The sequence below is a fragment of the Rhinatrema bivittatum genome, chromosome 6 (genome assembly GCF_901001135.1).
Source record: "Rhinatrema bivittatum chromosome 6, aRhiBiv1.1, whole genome shotgun sequence".
Lineage (NCBI taxonomy): Eukaryota > Metazoa > Chordata > Amphibia > Gymnophiona > Rhinatrematidae > Rhinatrema > Rhinatrema bivittatum.
The window spans coordinates 293,057,585-293,075,882 of record NC_042620.1 but is presented as its reverse complement, the minus strand read 5'-3'; the positions used below and the strand labels follow the sequence as shown (position 1 = coordinate 293,075,882).

The following is an 18,298-nucleotide window of genomic DNA, read 5'->3' as shown; positions in this document are numbered from 1 at the left end:
GTGCGTGCAACTTTTTAAAGTGCGAGCTGTTTGAATGCACAGCTACCACCACTCATGGTGTCAGTAAACAAAAATCCTAAGCACCTTTCTCTTTGTGTTGCCTATCATATTAGGGCTTCTCAGTCTGACCTGTCTTCTAACTTGTGTCAGTGCTGTTTGGATGCTCAGGGAGAGTTGTCTTCCTTGGATATTGTTAAGCCTGGATCTCTCATTCTGATGATGGTCCGGTTATGGTTTTGGCTGGAAGTGCACCAGATCTTGGTACTCCCTTGACTGGCCCTCCACAGGAGAGTTGGGACCACTCTGGTACCTTCTGGGCTTGGTCTGGATCTGGCTGCTTTTTCTTGGATGGAGTTTTTTCAAGGTTTAAAAGCCTTTGATCAGGCGAGGTCCTCTGCTTTGCCCACTCCTGTCATGTCAGACCCTCAGCCAGTGGCACCACCTTCTTCCAATTCTATGGTTAAGTGCTGTGGCATGCCTTGGTTCACCAAGGGTATTCTTGGTGGGGACCTGGATGACACGGATGATGAGGCGGATCCTGATTCCTTGGAAGATGGTGAAATTCCTCATGGTTTGGAGCCGTATCAAACCATGTTATGGTTCTTTCATAGAGATGAGCTACCAGCCCTGATTTCCCAGACAGTGAAGATGCTGGGAGTGCCTGAGATGGATTCTATGTCAGAGCCGAAGAAGAATCCCATTTTGGTCTCCTTGTGTAAAGCCTCTTGCTTTTTTCCTGTTATGGACGCCATTCAAGAATTGATTGATTTTGAATGGGATGCCCTGGAGGCAAATTTCAAAGGGGGTTGGACATTGGAAGGCCTAAACCCTCTGGATCCAGCTGCAAGAGAATGTTTGCATTTTCCTAAAGTGGATGCACTTGTCTACGCCATATCTAAAGAGAAGGGAGGAGCGACTTTGAAGAATGTGCATAATAGGCGGATTGAATCTATCCTTAAGCAGGCCTTTGACACAGTGGCGATGACCTTGCAGATTGCTTCCTATTGTGCTCTTGTGGCGTGTTCTTGTCTGCTTCTCTCTCAGGAGGTGGATGATTCGGCGGTGAATTCCAGAGCAGTTATGGAACCCGCTGCCGCCATTTTGGAAGATGCAGGCTGTGATTTGGTCCGTACCTCGGCCAGAGAAGTGGCTTCGGTAGTGGCGTCCAGACGTCAGCTATGGCTGCGGAATTGGTCAGCTGACACAGCCTCCAAGGCTAATTTTACAAAAATGCCCTTTAAAGGCTCACTCTTGTTTGGGAGCGAGTTGGAAAAAGCTGGCCAGTAAGTGGAGCGAATCTCCAGTTCCCCAGTTACCAGAGGATAAGAAGCAATTGCAGTGCCCCTTTTTTATGAGAGGTCGTCTCAGGAATTCCAAGCATTTTTGTCCCTATATAAACCCAACCTTTCAGAGGATTCAGCCTCTTGGTAGGTCTCAGTCATTTTGTTCCTGACAGTCCAAGAAAGGATCAGGCTTGAGTGGCGGAATGTCCCGTGCTTACCAATGAAGTTTTGCTGACCTACCTTCGGGAGGAAAGGAAGAGATAGGGAAACGCCTATCTCTCTTTTATCAGAGGTGGGTCGAGATCACATCGGATCAATGCGTCTTGGAAGTGATATGGGAAGACTATGTGCTGGAATTTTGCAGCATTCCTCACGACGTGTTCATGGTGTCTCCTTGCCACTCCCCATAGAAGAAGTAGGCAGTGGAGTCTTACATGCGTCCCAGGGCTTTATGTGTGCCGCCGGGCCTTTTGAAAATAGGCCCGGTGCACATAACCCCCCTATGCGCGTAAATCCTTGAAAATCTGCCCCATAGTGTTCTTCAGCCCCATTCTCCATGTACCAACCAACTTTCTTTGGGACCTTTCATAGTAGCGAACAGTTTAGGGGGCTTGGCGCTCTCTGCAAAGTTGAGTAGAAACCTCCGATAGTAGCCCATGTACCTTAAAAAATCTCTTGTTTTCTTCTTGGCCTAGGGAGAAGGTATTCATTAGATGTCTTCTATTTTCTATGCCTGTGGGTGAACTTGCCCCTTCCCTATTGTATCTTTTGGACTCCTAGTAGGCATTTCTTCTGGTTGGCTATCAGACCTGCTTTCTGTAGGCTTGTGAGAACTGCCAGGTGGATTGTAGTATACTACTATCACTACTCTCTTCACCAACATACAAGGGATTTCTACCCATAAAGATTTGATTGTACATTTAGTTTCATGCAGGATCTTTATCCTGTTGGATTCTATGCCATCCTGGACATAAAGTGCCATCCCGCCACCAAGTTGCTCCTTTCTGTCATTGCCATATAATTTGTACCCCGGTATAGCACTGTCCCATTGGTTATCCTCTTTCCACCATCTCTCTGTCTGGCATTAGCATGCAGACATTTCAAAGTGTGTATCCTATTTATGAAAGTAAAATCAAATGTAATTTCTGGATTGCAGTTATAATCATCACATGCAATGGGGAACACCCGGGAGGTATAATCTAGGCAGGCTGGATTTCTTTGACACATTGAAAGAAAGAGTAGTTCTGGATTCCAATCAATGTCAAGAAAGTTTTTCAGTGGTTGGGTTGAAAGACCAGTATATTTAGTCACTATATTGCTTTTAAAATCCAAATGATTACCTAACTGTAACAAATACCGATAATATCAAAGCAATAAATGACAAAATTAGAATTTAACCAGCAATAATTGCGCAGTTTGGAGTGGGGCAGCAGAGTCTGTGGAAAAATGTCATGCCTAATAGTAAAAAACATATCTAGAATTCCATCAGTTTAGGCTCAATATTTCAGTCTGAATGTTGGTGCCTACTCTATGTGAAAAAGTTAGCTACAGACATCTATACTAACAGCAGTTCTCCTAGGAAGAAGATGTAGTCTAATACAGGCATGCTCAAACTGGTCCTTTGGAACCCTCCCTCCCCCCAGCCACTAATGTTGTCAGGATATCCCTAATGAATACTCATGAGATTTATTTGCATGCATCACCCCTATGTATGCAAATATTTCTCATGCATATTCATTAGGGATATCCTGAAATCCCTGCTGGCTGGGACCGGTTTGAGCACCCTTGGTCTAGTGTAAGGATGTGGAAGTAAGAAAATTTCTCATATTATATTTTGGAAGTAAATGTGGCCTAGATTTCAGATAGCATTTCTTATTTTATTTATTTGAGTGTTCTATATACCGTCATGCCATGTGAGAATCACTAGAACACAACGGTGTGCAGGTTTAACACTCCCAGACAAAGGGTGAGTTACAAAGGCAGGCCAGGCATACATACAGGTAAACATTCCAAATCTAAGGGTGTACATCTTGTGAATGATATATGAAGGGCGTATTGCATAGTGCAGTAATCCTACTGTCAAGTACTACTTACTTCATCTCCTTATCCGTTATATTAATGGTTCTACCATTAGACCTGCATATCAATGCCAGTAATGTAGGTATAATATCATGGGAGATAAGCAGCTGTGGGTGGATGGAGGGGCTTCCATTAGTGACTGTGAAAGTACTAGTTAGTCAATGGACGGAGCCAGACATTTCTGAGTCTGCAGGACAAAATGGGCTGGTTATAACAACAATAGGGTGAAAAAGTGCAGGATGCTTGCACAGTTTTGAAACAGTCTGTTGTTTGCACAAGGATTTAATAATTTCCTGCAACTTCTGGAAAAGAAAAAGTTCACAGAAAAAAGGGCAGTAGGCCTTTGTGTCCATAGCATCCTCGGCTCTTGCTAGCTCGGGAAGTCAGGCCTGGGGATTGGATACAGGCCCCCTGCTTTGGGGATGGCCCTTTTTGTTATTCTTCTAGTGGTGACTTGCCTACATCATAACAGGGCCTTACCTGAAATATTAAATATGATTTGATTAGCTGTGGATTTCATCATCATTTTATCCTGAGAAATGTGCAGAGTGCTGGCGTCCACTAGGAAAAGGAAGGAGAGAGAGATGGACTTACTCCACGCTTTTCAGGGAGATCTTCTGGCTTGGGCGGGTGGCAGAGACGGTGATGTAGATGTGAAGTGCAGTGAGCCCCAGCAGCATCTCTGGTTTGAGCTCCACCCCAAAACGATCCTTAATGACATCATTTCGGCTCTGGCAAACATGGAAAAACACCTAAAAATCAACCAGGTCCTAATATGTAAAAGCACCCTAACTTGTGAGGAAACGTCATATCGTGAATGGAGCATTTAGGTGTTGCTGGGCACACGTTATCCACTATTGCTGAACTAGCTGGTGGAATACTAGTTCTTTTCATAGCTAGGAAAGGCCAGGAATCTGCATTTTAATGATAAATAATTAACAATTAAAAATGTATTAGCAGTTAAAGAATTTTGAAGAGCAACTTATCATAATTACACATGGGAAGGACAATTTGGATTAGGTATCTTTCCGGGTAAATTAGCCGGACTGAAAGTTGCCCTTCTCAAATGAGATTAAAAGTACGCACATAGCAAACATACTTTTACCCACAATAAACAGGGGGGGTGTGTCCTTTGGGCATGTTTAGGTCGGGGGAGGAAAGTAATATGCGTACATGACATTTTGAAAAGTGTACCTGGTATTTTCCCCCTCTCTGCTACCTGCACAAAAAAAGCAGCTTCAGCAGTGCGTAGCAAGGGTCTCTGGAACCCGAGCACCAATACAGTGGTTTTGCCTCCCCCGTGCCCCCCCCCCCTTCCCACCACCATCCTCGTGGAAATGCTTATGGACACAGAGACGGCAAACATTTGAAATAACACCCTCTTCTCGCCTTCTACCTGCATATTTGCACGCTCTGCCTCCATTGCATGCAAATATAGTTTATGCATATTCATCGTGGATATCCTGAAAACCAGAGTTCTTTGTGGCTCTCTGCAACTGGAGTTGCCTAACCCTACCTAGGCCCTTCACCCTGAATTCCCACCACTTCACCCAAAACTCCCACTCAAAAACTGCAGTCAAAAGACAAGTCTGATTTCAATTGCACAAATCTGTCAGCGGGTGTAAAAGTTGTTTGGGCAAGTTCAGTAAGGTTTGCAACTCGTGTGAGTACTCCTGAACCCCACCCTGAAATGGCTCTACACCATCCTTTGCTCCTGTTAAAATTTACATATAACACCTCAAGCAGGTGCATACTTGCAAGGTTTACAAAATATATATGTACGCACATTCCACTTCTGTATGAATAATATGCAATTTTTATGCGTGTAACTCTCATGTTAACTGTTTGAAATAGTTTGTAACTACATAGGCTGTTTCAAAATTGCCCCATCAGTTATTTGCATTTGAACATGTACAGTAGATGCTATATAAGGAAGGCTCAGCATTACTGCACTGCCGTGTTGCAGATTTAAATAGAATTGGTACAATGAAAGGGCAGATCTTGGTCCAGTGACTCAAGTGAAACAAGAAAGAGATTCATAGGGTGCCTAGTGGAAAGGCATAAAAAGTCTCTAAAATAAAGGAAGGCGGTCCGGGCTTGTCCCGGCCCGACGCAGATAACATGGGCTTGAGCAGCTGTGAGTAAGGGATAGGATTAGCAAAGGCAGGTGGGGGTGGGGGAAAAAAGGGGAGTTAGGTAACCAATAGCAGCATCAGCAACTTGAATGCTGTTATGCTATTGGTCAGTAGTTAAACAATAGGCTGGAGCAGAGCTTAGAACGGCAGTTGGGAATTCAACAGCAAGCAGAGGGCAGGTTTTTGCTTCCCTCCCTCCCTCCCGAAATTTTATATTGCTGTTAATCATCTTATGAGTGTTTGTATTATATATGTCGCAGTGGAGGCGGAAAAACCCGAGCCATATGTTTAATGTATTATTTGGAATTGTAAAGGACATTGGAGGGGGGGGGGGAAATGCTCGTGTAGTTTGGGGCTGCTACACGGGAAGGCCTAAAGAGCAAGAGGGGGCCGATGCTCAGGCCGCATGCTTACCCTCGCTGGTGCCATGGCGGGGTGAGTGATGGGGGGGTGCCTAAAGTCGGCGGGGGGGGGAAATGCTCGTGTAGTTTGGGGCTGCTACACGGGAAGGCCTAAAGAGCAAGAGGGGGCCGATGCTCAGGCCGCAGGCTTACCCTCGCTGGTGCCATGGCGGGGTGAGTGATGGGGGGGGGGTACCTAAAGTCGGCTTACCATTGAGACGCGGTGGTAAGCGAAAGAGGGGCATGGGGGCGGTGGAGGTTTGGGGGAATTAACTTTGGAATTTTGTATAATTTGCTGGCTCGGGTTATGTTTTAATAAACTGCGGCCATTATTTAATGCCACATTGTTGTTATGCGCATTTTGTTCAGGGAGAGAGGGGCAAGTATGTGTATGTATGCACGAACAGCTAGTATCAAGTCCCTATGTTAGTCATTTCCTGCAATCTAGGGAGATCATTTTTAAACATCAAATGCCACAAATCCCACAAAACATTTGGATGTAATCAGTGACACAAAGGGACAGTCAATTGCCCAATACTCAGAGGGACATTCCCTTATTTTGGTTAAGAAGAAAATGAGTGAGGCATTCATACATATTCCTGTTTCCACAATCAAAATGTCCTTAAAAGAGTATTTGAAAGCTGGCCACCTACAGTTACACAATATTGCTCAAAAAACATCATCCTACCAGCCCACCTTGAAGCATTTCTTATAGATAAAGGTGGATGAGGGCATAGTGACAGCTTTTATGTTTTGGGATCATTTAAACTGGGAAAAATTTAATTTTCTCTCCATAAATACATGATTTGTGTTTTTCATTGAAAAAGTTTACCTAGTTTTTTTGACTCCCCATAAAGTGGACTGTATAATTTTGGAGATGCATAACTTATGAATTTACCTTTTAATTTTTCTTTTATGGAGAAGTGTGTATTGTGATCCAGAAATTTTCTTTTTTCTATTGTAAAATGTTAATAAGAACTCAATAAACTATAAATTAAAAAAAAAACAAAAAACCCATCATCCTTCTCCCAACCTTAGTGTCTCAAATTAGTTTTTATTTAATCCTTTCTTCCCCTTTTAATTGCTCTGAGTGTGAGAGCGAGAGAGAGAGAGAGCACCTATCTATAAGGTCTTTCTAGTAGTTAGCTATCAGGGGCCACCTTTCATTCAGAGTGAGACGTACTAACAGAACAGTGCTCCCTTGTGAAGATTTGATGTCCTTCGGAGTGAGGAAACTCACACAAAGATGAGATTTGTACAAACTTCTCTCAACCTAGCTTGATGGACCCTCCAGCAGAAGCAGCCCAAAATGCAATAAGAGCCTATCTGTGATAACGCTGCAGTAAAATAGCTATGCAAAGCGGTATTAGAAAATTACCCTAACCATGCCCCCCCCTTTTTTTTTTTATCGCAGGTACTATTCTTACTATATTTATTGCAAAATGATGATTCTAGGTCTTAGAGGCCTTTACTAACTGGCATTGGCATGTGTTGTTAGTAAATAAGCCCCATAGAGTTTAATGAAACACATGTTAAAATTGGTCTTTTAGCACACGTTAATAATGTGTGTTAATGGGCCAATTTTAATGCTGCTTAGTAAATTAGCCTCTAAGGTGGTTAGTGCTGAAAATCAGTTCTGCCTGGCTAAGTCCTCTTTCCTCCTGCCTGCTTGCTCTGGGCTGATTTTAGGAGGGGGAGGGGAGGGCAGTCCTGTGGTTGGAAAGCGGGAGTCAGAAAGAGGGCAATTCATTTCTTGAATCAACACTTAGAAGGGAGGGAGGGGTAAAGGCCAGCATTCAGGATTGGGGGGGGCACTTCTTTCTATTTTTTTTAATTGTATGCTGGGAGGGAGGGTGGGGGCCTTAAAAAGATTTAGCCAGCTAACTTTGTCAATTAGCTGGTTAAATGTACTCGATTTAAAATGAAACTGACTTGGGGCACTTCACATTTGGAATCGGGTACTGGGAGGGAGGGAGGTTGAAATCTGATGCAGAGAGAGAGGCCTACACTCGGGGTGGGGGTTGGGGACTTTTTATTTTGTAGAGGGACATAGGAAGGGTTGGCTGGATAGATTTAGGGATGCTGGTGCAGTGCCTAGATTTGTTCAACCAAATTTAGGGCCTGATTCACTAAGCATTTTTCCCATAGACACAAAATGGGAGAAAAGCCTTAGTAAATCAGGTCCTTAGCCGGTTAGTGCTGAACATCATGCAAACCAGCTAAATTCTGAATCCCGCCACGTCACTCATAGGATTTACTCGGGGAAGTGCACTTTGGGGTAGATTTTAAAAGAATGTGCGCGTGTCCATGTGTGCGCACTACCTGGCGAGCACACATGGAAGCCCGATTTTATAACATGCGTGCGCACGCATGTTATAAAATCGGGGGTCGGCGCACGCAAGGGGGTGCACACTTGTGTATTCTGCGCATGCCGACGCCTGCGGCCTTCCTCAGTTCCCTCCCAGTCCGCTCCAATTTCGGAGCGGACTGGGAGGGAAATTACCAACCCCCTATACTAACCTCCCTTCCCCTTCCCCTAACCTACCCGTCCCCTAGCCCTAACCTAGCCCCCTCCCCAAAACTTTATCTTACCTTTTGTGCCTGCCTAGGGGGCAGGCACAGGTTGTGCACACTGGCACCATGCCGGAACGCGATCCCCTGCACTGCGGCAAATGGCCGCTTTGCCGGGGCCCTCTAGCCACACCCCACCCCCACCCCCGAATCACCCCGCCCCTTTCCCAAAGCCACAGGACTTACATGCATCCCGGGGCTTTACGCGCATGGTCGGGCCTTTGAAAATAGGACCGGTGCGCGTAAGGCCACTTACGCGTGTAAATCCCTGAGATGCACGTAGGCCTTTTAAAATCTGGTCCTTTACTCGTGTAAATGGCTTTTGAAAATTGCTATGATAGCATATTACATTTACATATGTAACTCCTTTGAAAATTCAATGTAAGTGGGTACCTGAGGTAACAGGAGATAAAGTGCCTTGCCCAAGATCATAAGGAGTGTCAATGAATGAGAGTGGGATATGAATTCTGGTTTTCTTGCCATTGTTCTATCCATTAGGCCACACCTTCCCTGTGCTAAGTAGTTCTTTTACTTTGCTGGACAATAAGCTGTTTTGAATTTTGAGTATGCATGTTCCTCTTTAAAGAAACCTAATTTGAAAAAGAACAAGCAAGATTATGCTAGAAGAGGCGCATCCCTGGACTGTATCAGGGGCACAGTTATGAAACACTAACTTTAGGTAAGTTTCTTTTCTTTAAGCTTCACTTTGCTTGATAAGAAGAAAAGGACAACTATTCTTTTTCATCTCCAATCATCAACTCTTTCCACATTGTATTTAGTCTGCAATAAAATTCATTTTTACCCTACTCCCAATATTTCCTTTTGTGTTATGGTTGTTGGTATGTGCTGAGCATTTTCTTGACTTTGGGTTGCTCACTTTTCATGGCAAAGGGAGGCAATTCCTTCTCTCTGTACCTGGATGTAGAGGTATTCAAATGCCGCAGGATCTCGTCGTAGCAGCTCTACTGGGTCTTTGGGAAAGAAGCTCACTCTGAAGAGACATTTCATCCCCTGATAATGTGTCCGCTGTACCACCTGTTCCAGGAGGAGAATAGAGAACAAAACTGTACACTGAGGCAAAAGGCAAATCGAAGCAAAATGTGTATGGGAGTAGGATTCCCAACTACAGTCTCGGAGATTGCCATCTTGCTTGGTTTCAAGGACTCCTCATGACTTTACAGATCAGTCTCACTGTACATATTTAAAGACCCTCTTGCTCACTAAATGGCCCTAGTCCAAGCCCTGAGGTTAGAGAGTTAGGAGAGGGGGTGCAGCATTCAATACAGCACCTTCTCTGAGGCTTGCTGGAGTGGTGAGCTCCTGTGTGCATAAGAGAGGGGAGTAGAGAAAGCAGTGTGACATTTTGGTTTGGAGTTTGAAGGGGGAAAGAGCTGTTTTTGTCCCCTGTTTTTAGGTTTGGCCTCACAGCCTGACTTTTAGCAGAATGGTTTTTTTTTTCCCTTACCAGTGCACTCCCTGCCTAGAAGGGTTTGCCTCAGGTTCTGAGTACATTGAACTGTATTTCAGTCAGGCCAGTTTTTGGAGATTTTTCCTTTTGTGAATCTCTGGTCCTGGTTGGAGGAGAGACAGGCCTGCCTTAGGAGGTCAGGGTAGGGAAGGTGTGCTGTGCCCCCATCACCATCAGAGGAGGGACAGTGGTAAGTCGCCACAAAAGAGAGAGCATTTTCATTGGCTTGAAGATTTTTTTTTTTTTTTGGGGGGGGGGGGGGGGGGGGGTTGTTGTATTTTTTCTTAGTGGGGAGGAAGTTTGGGAGCCACCCTTCCTTACCTATAGGCTGGGAAGGTGAAGATCTGATTTCTTCCAAACCTAAAAGTCTTTCCCCCAGAGAGGTCCCATGGAGCATTTTGGAGAGGAGAAGTGGAGCAGGAGAGTCGTGACATCTGGAGACCCCCCCCCCCCATAGGTCTTTCCCCTGGGACACAGGACACTGACTGCCTTTTGGAGATCTGGAGTTCATCTGAAACCTCAGGTACTGTTTGAAGAAGGGATCCCTCAACATATTGAATACCCTGGCTCACTTGGGACACTTATCTTTCCACTCCTGGAGGGTAAACCAATCTCATGTCCCAGTACTGAGGGACACTTCCATAGAGAGAGAGACGGACAGAGATAGAGTGAAGAAAAACATTTGATCCACGAGAACAGTCTGAACATGGATGCAATTGGGACCAGCTTTGTTGAAGGAAATTAATTATTTGGAACAAATCAAAGTAAACTTTTCATTTGGAACACCCCACCACTGAGTTCAGCTTGTTTTTTTCCAGTGTACCTACCCCAAAGAGCTGTAATTAACTCACTGAGAAGGGATTCTATCTACATGCCTTGGGTCTTGAAGGACAGCCTTCCCCCTGTTAAAAAAGAACCACACCTCAGGGCAAATGGACTGGTGACTTTACAATTGGGACTTAGCTCCAGGATTTATTGTGGTCCCCGCAAAGTTCAGCAAACAACCTGAATTGGGATTACATATATATATATAAGATCAAAGAGATCTTACACACATGCAAGGGTACATTTTCAGCATACCAAAAGCAAAGGTATGTGCTTATTTTTCAACCTCCACAAATCCAGCCACTTTCCACACACAAAGTACCTGTGTACACTGTGTTTGATTACAGAATTGTTATACCTATAGTCAACAATCTTGCCTTTACACATTTCAAATTGCTAGTTTAGAGTGCGTGCATTAGTGGCATGTATTCTTGGGTTTCCACCAGCCATTTTTCCCTAGCTAATCTTAGGTTAGGATTTTTGTTAGGGATCGAACAGCTTGCAGACCATTTCTGCAGGCACCTCCACAGAAACCTATCTGGATTGATCAGATGTTTCCCATAAAAGCAGGCAGTGCATGAGAAGTGTAGTATTCTGAGTTGGCGTTTGGCATTTTGAGTTGCAGTTTTCAGTAGCAGGGGAGTTTGTTGGAGAGTTCCCTATCTGTTGGGCCCCACGGATTGATACAGGCATTTTTCTAGAGATTTGGAGGAGGAGGAGGAGGGTAGCTGGAGAGATTCCCCATACTGGGTCTGGAACTAGGGGAGGAGACTATTCCCTGGACAGTATCCCCCAGGTATGGAAGTGATTATCTTATAGGAATGGGAAATAATTTTTTTTGAGAGGGCTGTGTGTTTTTCCTGAGAGTATTTGTTTTTTTATGGGCACCTGTTCCTGCCTAAGGAGGATTGTCACATATGCCTTGAGAGGTCAAGATAAGGTGCTGTGATTCCTTCTGCCCAGGTAAGGAGGGACAGCAGTGACCTGACAGAGAACAACAGAAGTATCTTTTCAGAGTTTCGTTCTTACTGTTTTGGGAGCCCATTGTAACATTGGGTCAACCACGAGGCTATCTTGTGGCTGGCCTCACTCACTCCGGCGCTCTCCCTCGTCATCGCAGCAGGATGCTGCCACGGACAGACCTGATCCCGATCCATACCACTGTGGCCACAGGCTGCCTTAGGTGTGCACACAACACCCTCTGATAAAGGCCCTGTGGCAAGAACCTGACTGCAGCACCTCCAAATGAGGCCAGCCTGACTGGGCTATTTAAACCTCCACATGCTGCTCAGCTGATGCCTCAGCAACAAGTCCTCCTGCCGTGCCTCGCTGCCTGTAGTTCGTGTTGCTTCCCTGTTCCTGCTCCTGCCTGCTTTGTTGCAGTTCTGCTCCTTCCTGCCTTGCTCCAGTCTCGCCTGTCTCATTCCAGTCTTGATCCCTGCATAGCCTCTTGCCTCCTCTGCCCTCTACTTTTCCCTTACGCTGTCTGACTGCTGGTGCTCTGCTCTCTGCCTTGGATACTGACTCTGCCTGCCCTGACCTTGGCCTGGTTACTGGCTTGCCTGACTGCTCTCCGAGGGACACTCACCTAAGTCCTGCCAGCCTCAGAACCTAAGGGCTCAACCTGTGGGGGGGAAAAGGTTGGTACAGGTGAAGCCTAATCCCTGTTGCAGCATGAGCATGTTTCCCTGCTGTTGGCGGGGTCTGGCTGGTTTTCCAGCCGGGCAATGCCAATCTCACCACAGCCCAAAGGACTCACACTCCGTGACATCCACTCTCTCTCGAGCAGGAATATTGGGTCTTTACCTAGTGCTTGCCAACCTAAAGGACACTGACTCAGCTAATAGTACTTTATTTTTGTGTGAAGATAAATTAGAGAAATTTTTGTTGTGGACTGGATTTCTAGTAATTTTGGTTGCAGTAAATCTTTTGTTGAAATACCTACAATACCTGAATGTAAGCTGCTTTGAAGAGACTGAATGGGTGGAATATAAATCTAAATAACAAAAAAAAAAAATAGTAAGTACACCTGAGAGAGCAACCTGACCTGGGAGTCTAGGGCTCCAGTGGTTTATCCTTCTTCTTGCTGCAGTGAACCTTGGCACCTCAGGGTTTGTGTGGAGAAGAGGGAGATTCAAGAGTGAAAGTGGCCCCATTGACAACGGTGTGGCACTGCATTCCAACAAGTTTCAGAAGATGGCACCCAAGCAGGGACCTGAGAGCATCAATGGGGTGGATTCAGGTGAGAGTGTTTTACAACTGCCCATCGAGAAGGAGGAGAGATTTTGAACACTTTTTGGGACTTCCTATCACCAGAAATCTAGCTGTTGCCATCAGAGAAAGAGAAGGTTACAGCCCTACTAGGAGACCTACTAGGAGAGTTGGGTCTTTTCCTAGTACTTGCTATCCTAAAGGACCCTGTCTCAGCTAATAAATCTGTGTTTATGTGGAGAAGAGACCTGGGAATAAAAGTGGCCCTGGGGACAACAGTGTGCTGCTGCATTCCAGGAGGTCCAGAAAGGGGAGGTTACATATGTACAATTTATTGAAAGTTCAATGCATACATGTCGTTTTCAAACATGTCTCTGAAACACCCTCCCTCCTCCAGAATGACTCTTTCCTATCTGGTTAAAAGTACACATGGATAACGTGCTTACTTGCAGGTGGCTACAAATCCATTTTCTTAGGTATGGCTGACAAAAGAGAGTTAAATCTATTTTTATCTGCAAAAAAGGTTCCTAAGACTTTGAAAATGTAACGCACCATGGTTGTTTTAAACTCATTACCAGTTGGAGGTTCCTTGGTACTGCCATTGAATCTTAAACTGCTAAACACACCATCATTGTAGACAGTTTAATTATTTAGTAGAAATGAATATGGACTTTAAAAAAAAATTGTTTTAGGATGAAGGTACTTCGGGTCTTAATCAATAAAGATATTTTCCATAGGTATAGAATAGGGAAAAGTCCTTTTTGAATAAAGCCCTATGTTTCTTGAATAATCCTGCAATCCAAGATTATCACAAACATATTTTAAGAATGTGAAACTCATTTTAAGAAATTCACAAGTTATAGTGTCATGCAAGGTATCTTGGATAAACCAAAAAGAATCAGGAATATTTCCAATCCTCTGTGAAATGCCTGCTTACATAGAATTTCATAGCAGACTATGAACAAAGATTCTTCTTTAGTTAATTTGATGCAAAGGGTTAGAGGTACTTTACATCTGTAATTCTATAATTACAAAGAAAAGCTAACTTTTAGAAGATACATTTTTTTCTGCTTACATCCTTTCTTCCTTTCACAAAAGTTTATACCAGAAAAGCACTGGGATCATGACCCTGACAGAATTGTAATGAATGAAGAATGGGACATTCCATTCCAACTGATAAAAAGCTTGATGCAAGAAATCCAGACTTTGTGGTAAAAGAGAAATACACAGGATGTGTCAGTTCCAAGTGACGTATGGAGAGAGAAAAGATCAAATACTAAATGATGTAATCAGAGACCAAGAAAATGTGGCAGAAAGATATAGAAATAGTTCCAACTATATTAAGCACCACAGGCCTCATTAAAAAGAACTTCCAAGTACACCTTGATATGTTGCCTGTACATATAACTTCTTATGAACACCTGAAGGAAGCTCTCTTTGGTACAATGCAAGTAGAGGTGAGCTGAGCACTAGCAGTACATTTGATAGAGATTAGGGATGAGCATTCGTTTGAAACAAATGGGTAAAATTCAATGAATGAGAACATTTTTTTTCATTTGTGTTCCCCCAAAGTGAATGTAGGGTGCCTATAAATTTAAACAAAAATGTATGTTTAATTTGTTTGTTTCCTATTCAAGTCTATGGCTGTGCAGATCAATCAGCAGGTGCAGGCAGGGACAATCTGGTAACTATAGCAACCATCTACTGCCTGTGTGACATAGCAGACTCACTGGAACCAAGGCAGGAGAAATTACCAAGGAGACTGGTCACAAGACAATTCACAGTGAGGAATCTTTTAAACTAGCCTATAGCTGCCATCTAGATTAAATGATGCTGACATCCTCCCATTGAAACGTCTGAGTATCTCTGTTGGATTTTGCAGAGAAGGATCTCTTTTTGGAAACTCTCTCAGACTTATAGAAGGAAAGTTTAAAAATTAGACATTGGCAAAGGGCTTTATTCTGCAGCAGTCAGTTGTCTCATTCATTGTGACAGTGATACTGCTTTCTGTGTTCACTGGAGCCAGAGAATAAGTGGAGTGGAGACTGAAGCAAGACTTCTCTTGGAAAAATCTATGCTGGCTGTTCCCATTAGACCATGTCTATGTTCTGCGATTTTATTCTTTAGAATAGTTTTTATGATTTTTTCCTTCACTGAAGTCATGCTCACCGGTCTATAGTTTCCCGGATCACCCTGGAGCCCTTTTTAAATATTGGGGTTACATTGGCCATCTTCCAGTCTTCAGGTACAATGGAAACTTTTAATGATAGATTACAAATTAATAGTAAAACATCTGAAAAATTGTCCATTGTACCTGGACAATTTTAATGATGATTTCAGATGAATTACTAGTAATTCATCTGAAATTTTATTTTTGAGTTTTTTGAGAACTCTGGAGTATATACCATCTGGTCTGGGTGATTTGCTACTCTTCAGTTTGTCAATCTGGCCTACTACATCTTCCAGGGTCACTGTAATTTTATTCAGTTCATCTGAATCATCACCCTTGAAAACTATCTATGAAATAGGTATCTCCCAAACATCTTCATTAGTAAACATGGAAACATGGCTTTATCTTCCCTGTGCCCCTTTAACCTCTCGATAATCTAACCGACTCCTTCACAGGCTTCCTACTTTTTATATATTTTTTCTTTTTATTATGAGTTTTTGCCTTTACAGCCAGATTCTTTTCAAATTCTCTCTTAGCCTGTCTTATCAATGTTTTTACATTTAACTTGCCAGTGCTTATGCTTTTTTCCTATTTTCTTCACATAGATCCTTCTTCCAATTTTTGAAGTAAGTTTTTTTTGGATAAAATAGCATCTTTCAATTCACCTTTTAATCATGCTGGAAGTCATTTGGCCTTCTTTCCACCTTTCTTAATGCATGGAATACATCTGGACTGGGCTTCTAAGATGGTATTTTTAAACAATGTTTACGCCTATTGTACACTCTTAACCTTTGTAGCTGAACCTTTCCCTTTTTTTTCTATCTTCCTCATTTTATCAAAGTTTCTCTTTTGAAAGTTTAGTACTAGTGCTATAGATTTATTGTCCCCCTTCCAGTCATGAATTCAAATTTCATCATGTTATGATGATCACTATTGCCAAGTGGCCCTACCACCATTACCTCTCTCACCAAATCTTGCATTCTGCTAAGAATTAGATCTAAAATTGCACCCTCTCTTATCAGTTCCTAAACCAATTGCTCCATGAAGCAGTCATTTAGAAACCAAGGCACTTAAAAACTGGGTACATCCTAGACACTGGGATATGAACATGTATTAGTATTTCAGGCCCTTTTAAGTACTGTCCAATCAGAAGCCTTACATTGTGCTGTGTAATAGTTTGGGATACTAAATGTGCCCCACATTTCAGCTGGATCTAGTCTCTCTGGTTATTTTTATGTAAAATGTGTACTCACCTTTTTGATGCTGCTTTTAAACCTTAAGCACTTATCTACAATAAATACACTTCCCACAGACTTTTGTTTGTCATGCATATTTCTCTTGACTAGACTGTAAGCTCCATGGAGCAAGGACTCTTTCTTATGTTTATCTGTACAGTGCTACATATGCCTAGTAATGCTTTAGAAATGATAAATGGTAATAGTAGCACTTAACCTCCACTAATGTACTGTACCTTCATTTTCTATGGCTGGGTGGTTCTGCAGTACTGGGCTGTAGTTATGTCACTCTTTTCCTAGTCTAAAAGTGGCCTTATTTGTCTTACCATTGATGATGGAGTGCCAGGACACAACCAGTGCCTAGTTTCTTCTCAAGGAGCCCCGGGCGGAAATATGGACACAGACAATTGCAAGATCCAGTTTTCCTCTCTGCAAGAATCTCATGACTGAGTAATACCTGGGTTATTTGGGGAGATGTAGGTTATCTGAATGTCGTTTTGTTGTTTACTTGATGTTAATTGAATTCTAGTTGCTTGCTGTAAGGGGTAATAGCACGTGGAAAACACGTGGCCAACCCCCCTGAAACTAATAGCACTCGTCACATGCAAATGCATGTTGATGGGCCTATTAGTTAGTCGCCCGGAATACTGAAAGTAAAATGTGTGGCTAAGCCTGCCCAAGGGCTGCTTTTCTGTACACCCTCTGACTTAATATCAGCGATATTAAATCAGAGGAGCCTAAAATTTAAAATAATAAATACATTTAAATAAATTTAAAAAATCGAACCCACTGGAGAGCGGGTTACAAAAACGGACACTCAATTTATCAGGCATCCATTTCCTAACCCGTTACTGTCAGCGGGTTCAAAAACCGGTGCTGGTAAAATTGAGCGTCAGTTGTTGGACCCGCTGACAGCTGCCTCTAGAGCTAATAAGGCGGGGCTAGGGACACACTATTGTCCCTAGCGCCTCCTTAAGAGCGTGACACCTAATTTGAATACAGAATTGTGTGCCCAGGAGAGGTGCCTGGGCGCGCGTTGGGAGAGAGGGCACTCAACACGGAGCTCTAGCTCTCCCGCCCTTTTTACTGAATCGGCCTGATAGTGTTTATATTTAACTGCTGATTTCCTCAGAAGAGTAACAGCAGTGATTTCAGGTTGGAATCACCAATCCTATGCATGGACTGCAGTCATTTGATCTCAGAGTTTGGGCTCGGGATCCTAACAAGCAGGCCGATACAGTACAGTGCGCTCCGATGGCGCGCACTGTTAGCCTGCTCTTGCACGCGCGTTTTCCCTTACCCCTTATTCAGTAAGGGGAGGAAACCGCGCGTCCAACCCGAGGCACCTAATAGCGCCCTATTAGGCCCTATTAGGTATGCGCGCGGGATACAGAAAGTAAAATGTGCAGCCAAGCCGCACATTTTACTTTCAGAAATTAGTGTCGACCCAAAGGTCGGCGCTAATTTCTTCCGGTGCCAGGAAAGTGCACAGAAAAGCAGTAAAAACTGCTTTTCTGTGCACCCTCCGACTTAATATCATAGCGATATTAAGTTGGAGGTCCCGAAAAGTAAAAAAAGTAAAAAAAATTTTTTCAATTTTGCCGGCGTCCGGTTTCCGAGCCCGTGGCTGTCAGCGGGCTCGAGAACCGATGCCGGCAAAATTGAGCATCGGCTGTCAAACCCGCTGACAGCCGCCACTCCTGTCAAAAAGGAGGCACTAGGGAGGCGCTAGGGAGGCGCTAGTGTCCCTAGCGCCTCCTTTTACCTGGATCTACCGCATTACCTAATTTAAATAGAGAATCACGCGCACCAGCGAAGGGCCGGTGCGTGCACCGGGAAAGCGGGCGTTCGTCTGCTCTCCTGCGGACTTTACTGTATCGGCCCGAAGGAAAGTTTGATGGGCAGATTGACTTAGGGGAG

At 43.8% G+C, this 18,298-nt stretch overlaps 1 protein-coding gene across 3 annotated transcripts in view; it reads right to left on the bottom strand.

Annotated features, from left to right (window-relative positions):
• Window positions 1-18,298, bottom strand: part of FRMPD3 (FERM and PDZ domain containing 3) — a 655,318-nt gene that overhangs the window by 82,918 nt on the left and 554,102 nt on the right. For all 3 annotated transcript variants that reach the window (XM_029607356.1, XM_029607355.1, XM_029607357.1), the window contains exons 12-13: window positions 9,385-9,504; window positions 3,957-4,093 (exon numbers count right to left, since the gene is read on the bottom strand). In XM_029607356.1, the coding sequence (XP_029463216.1) occupies window positions 3,957-4,093; window positions 9,385-9,504 (257 nt within the window). The remainder of the gene's footprint in view (window positions 1-3,956; window positions 4,094-9,384; window positions 9,505-18,298) is intronic.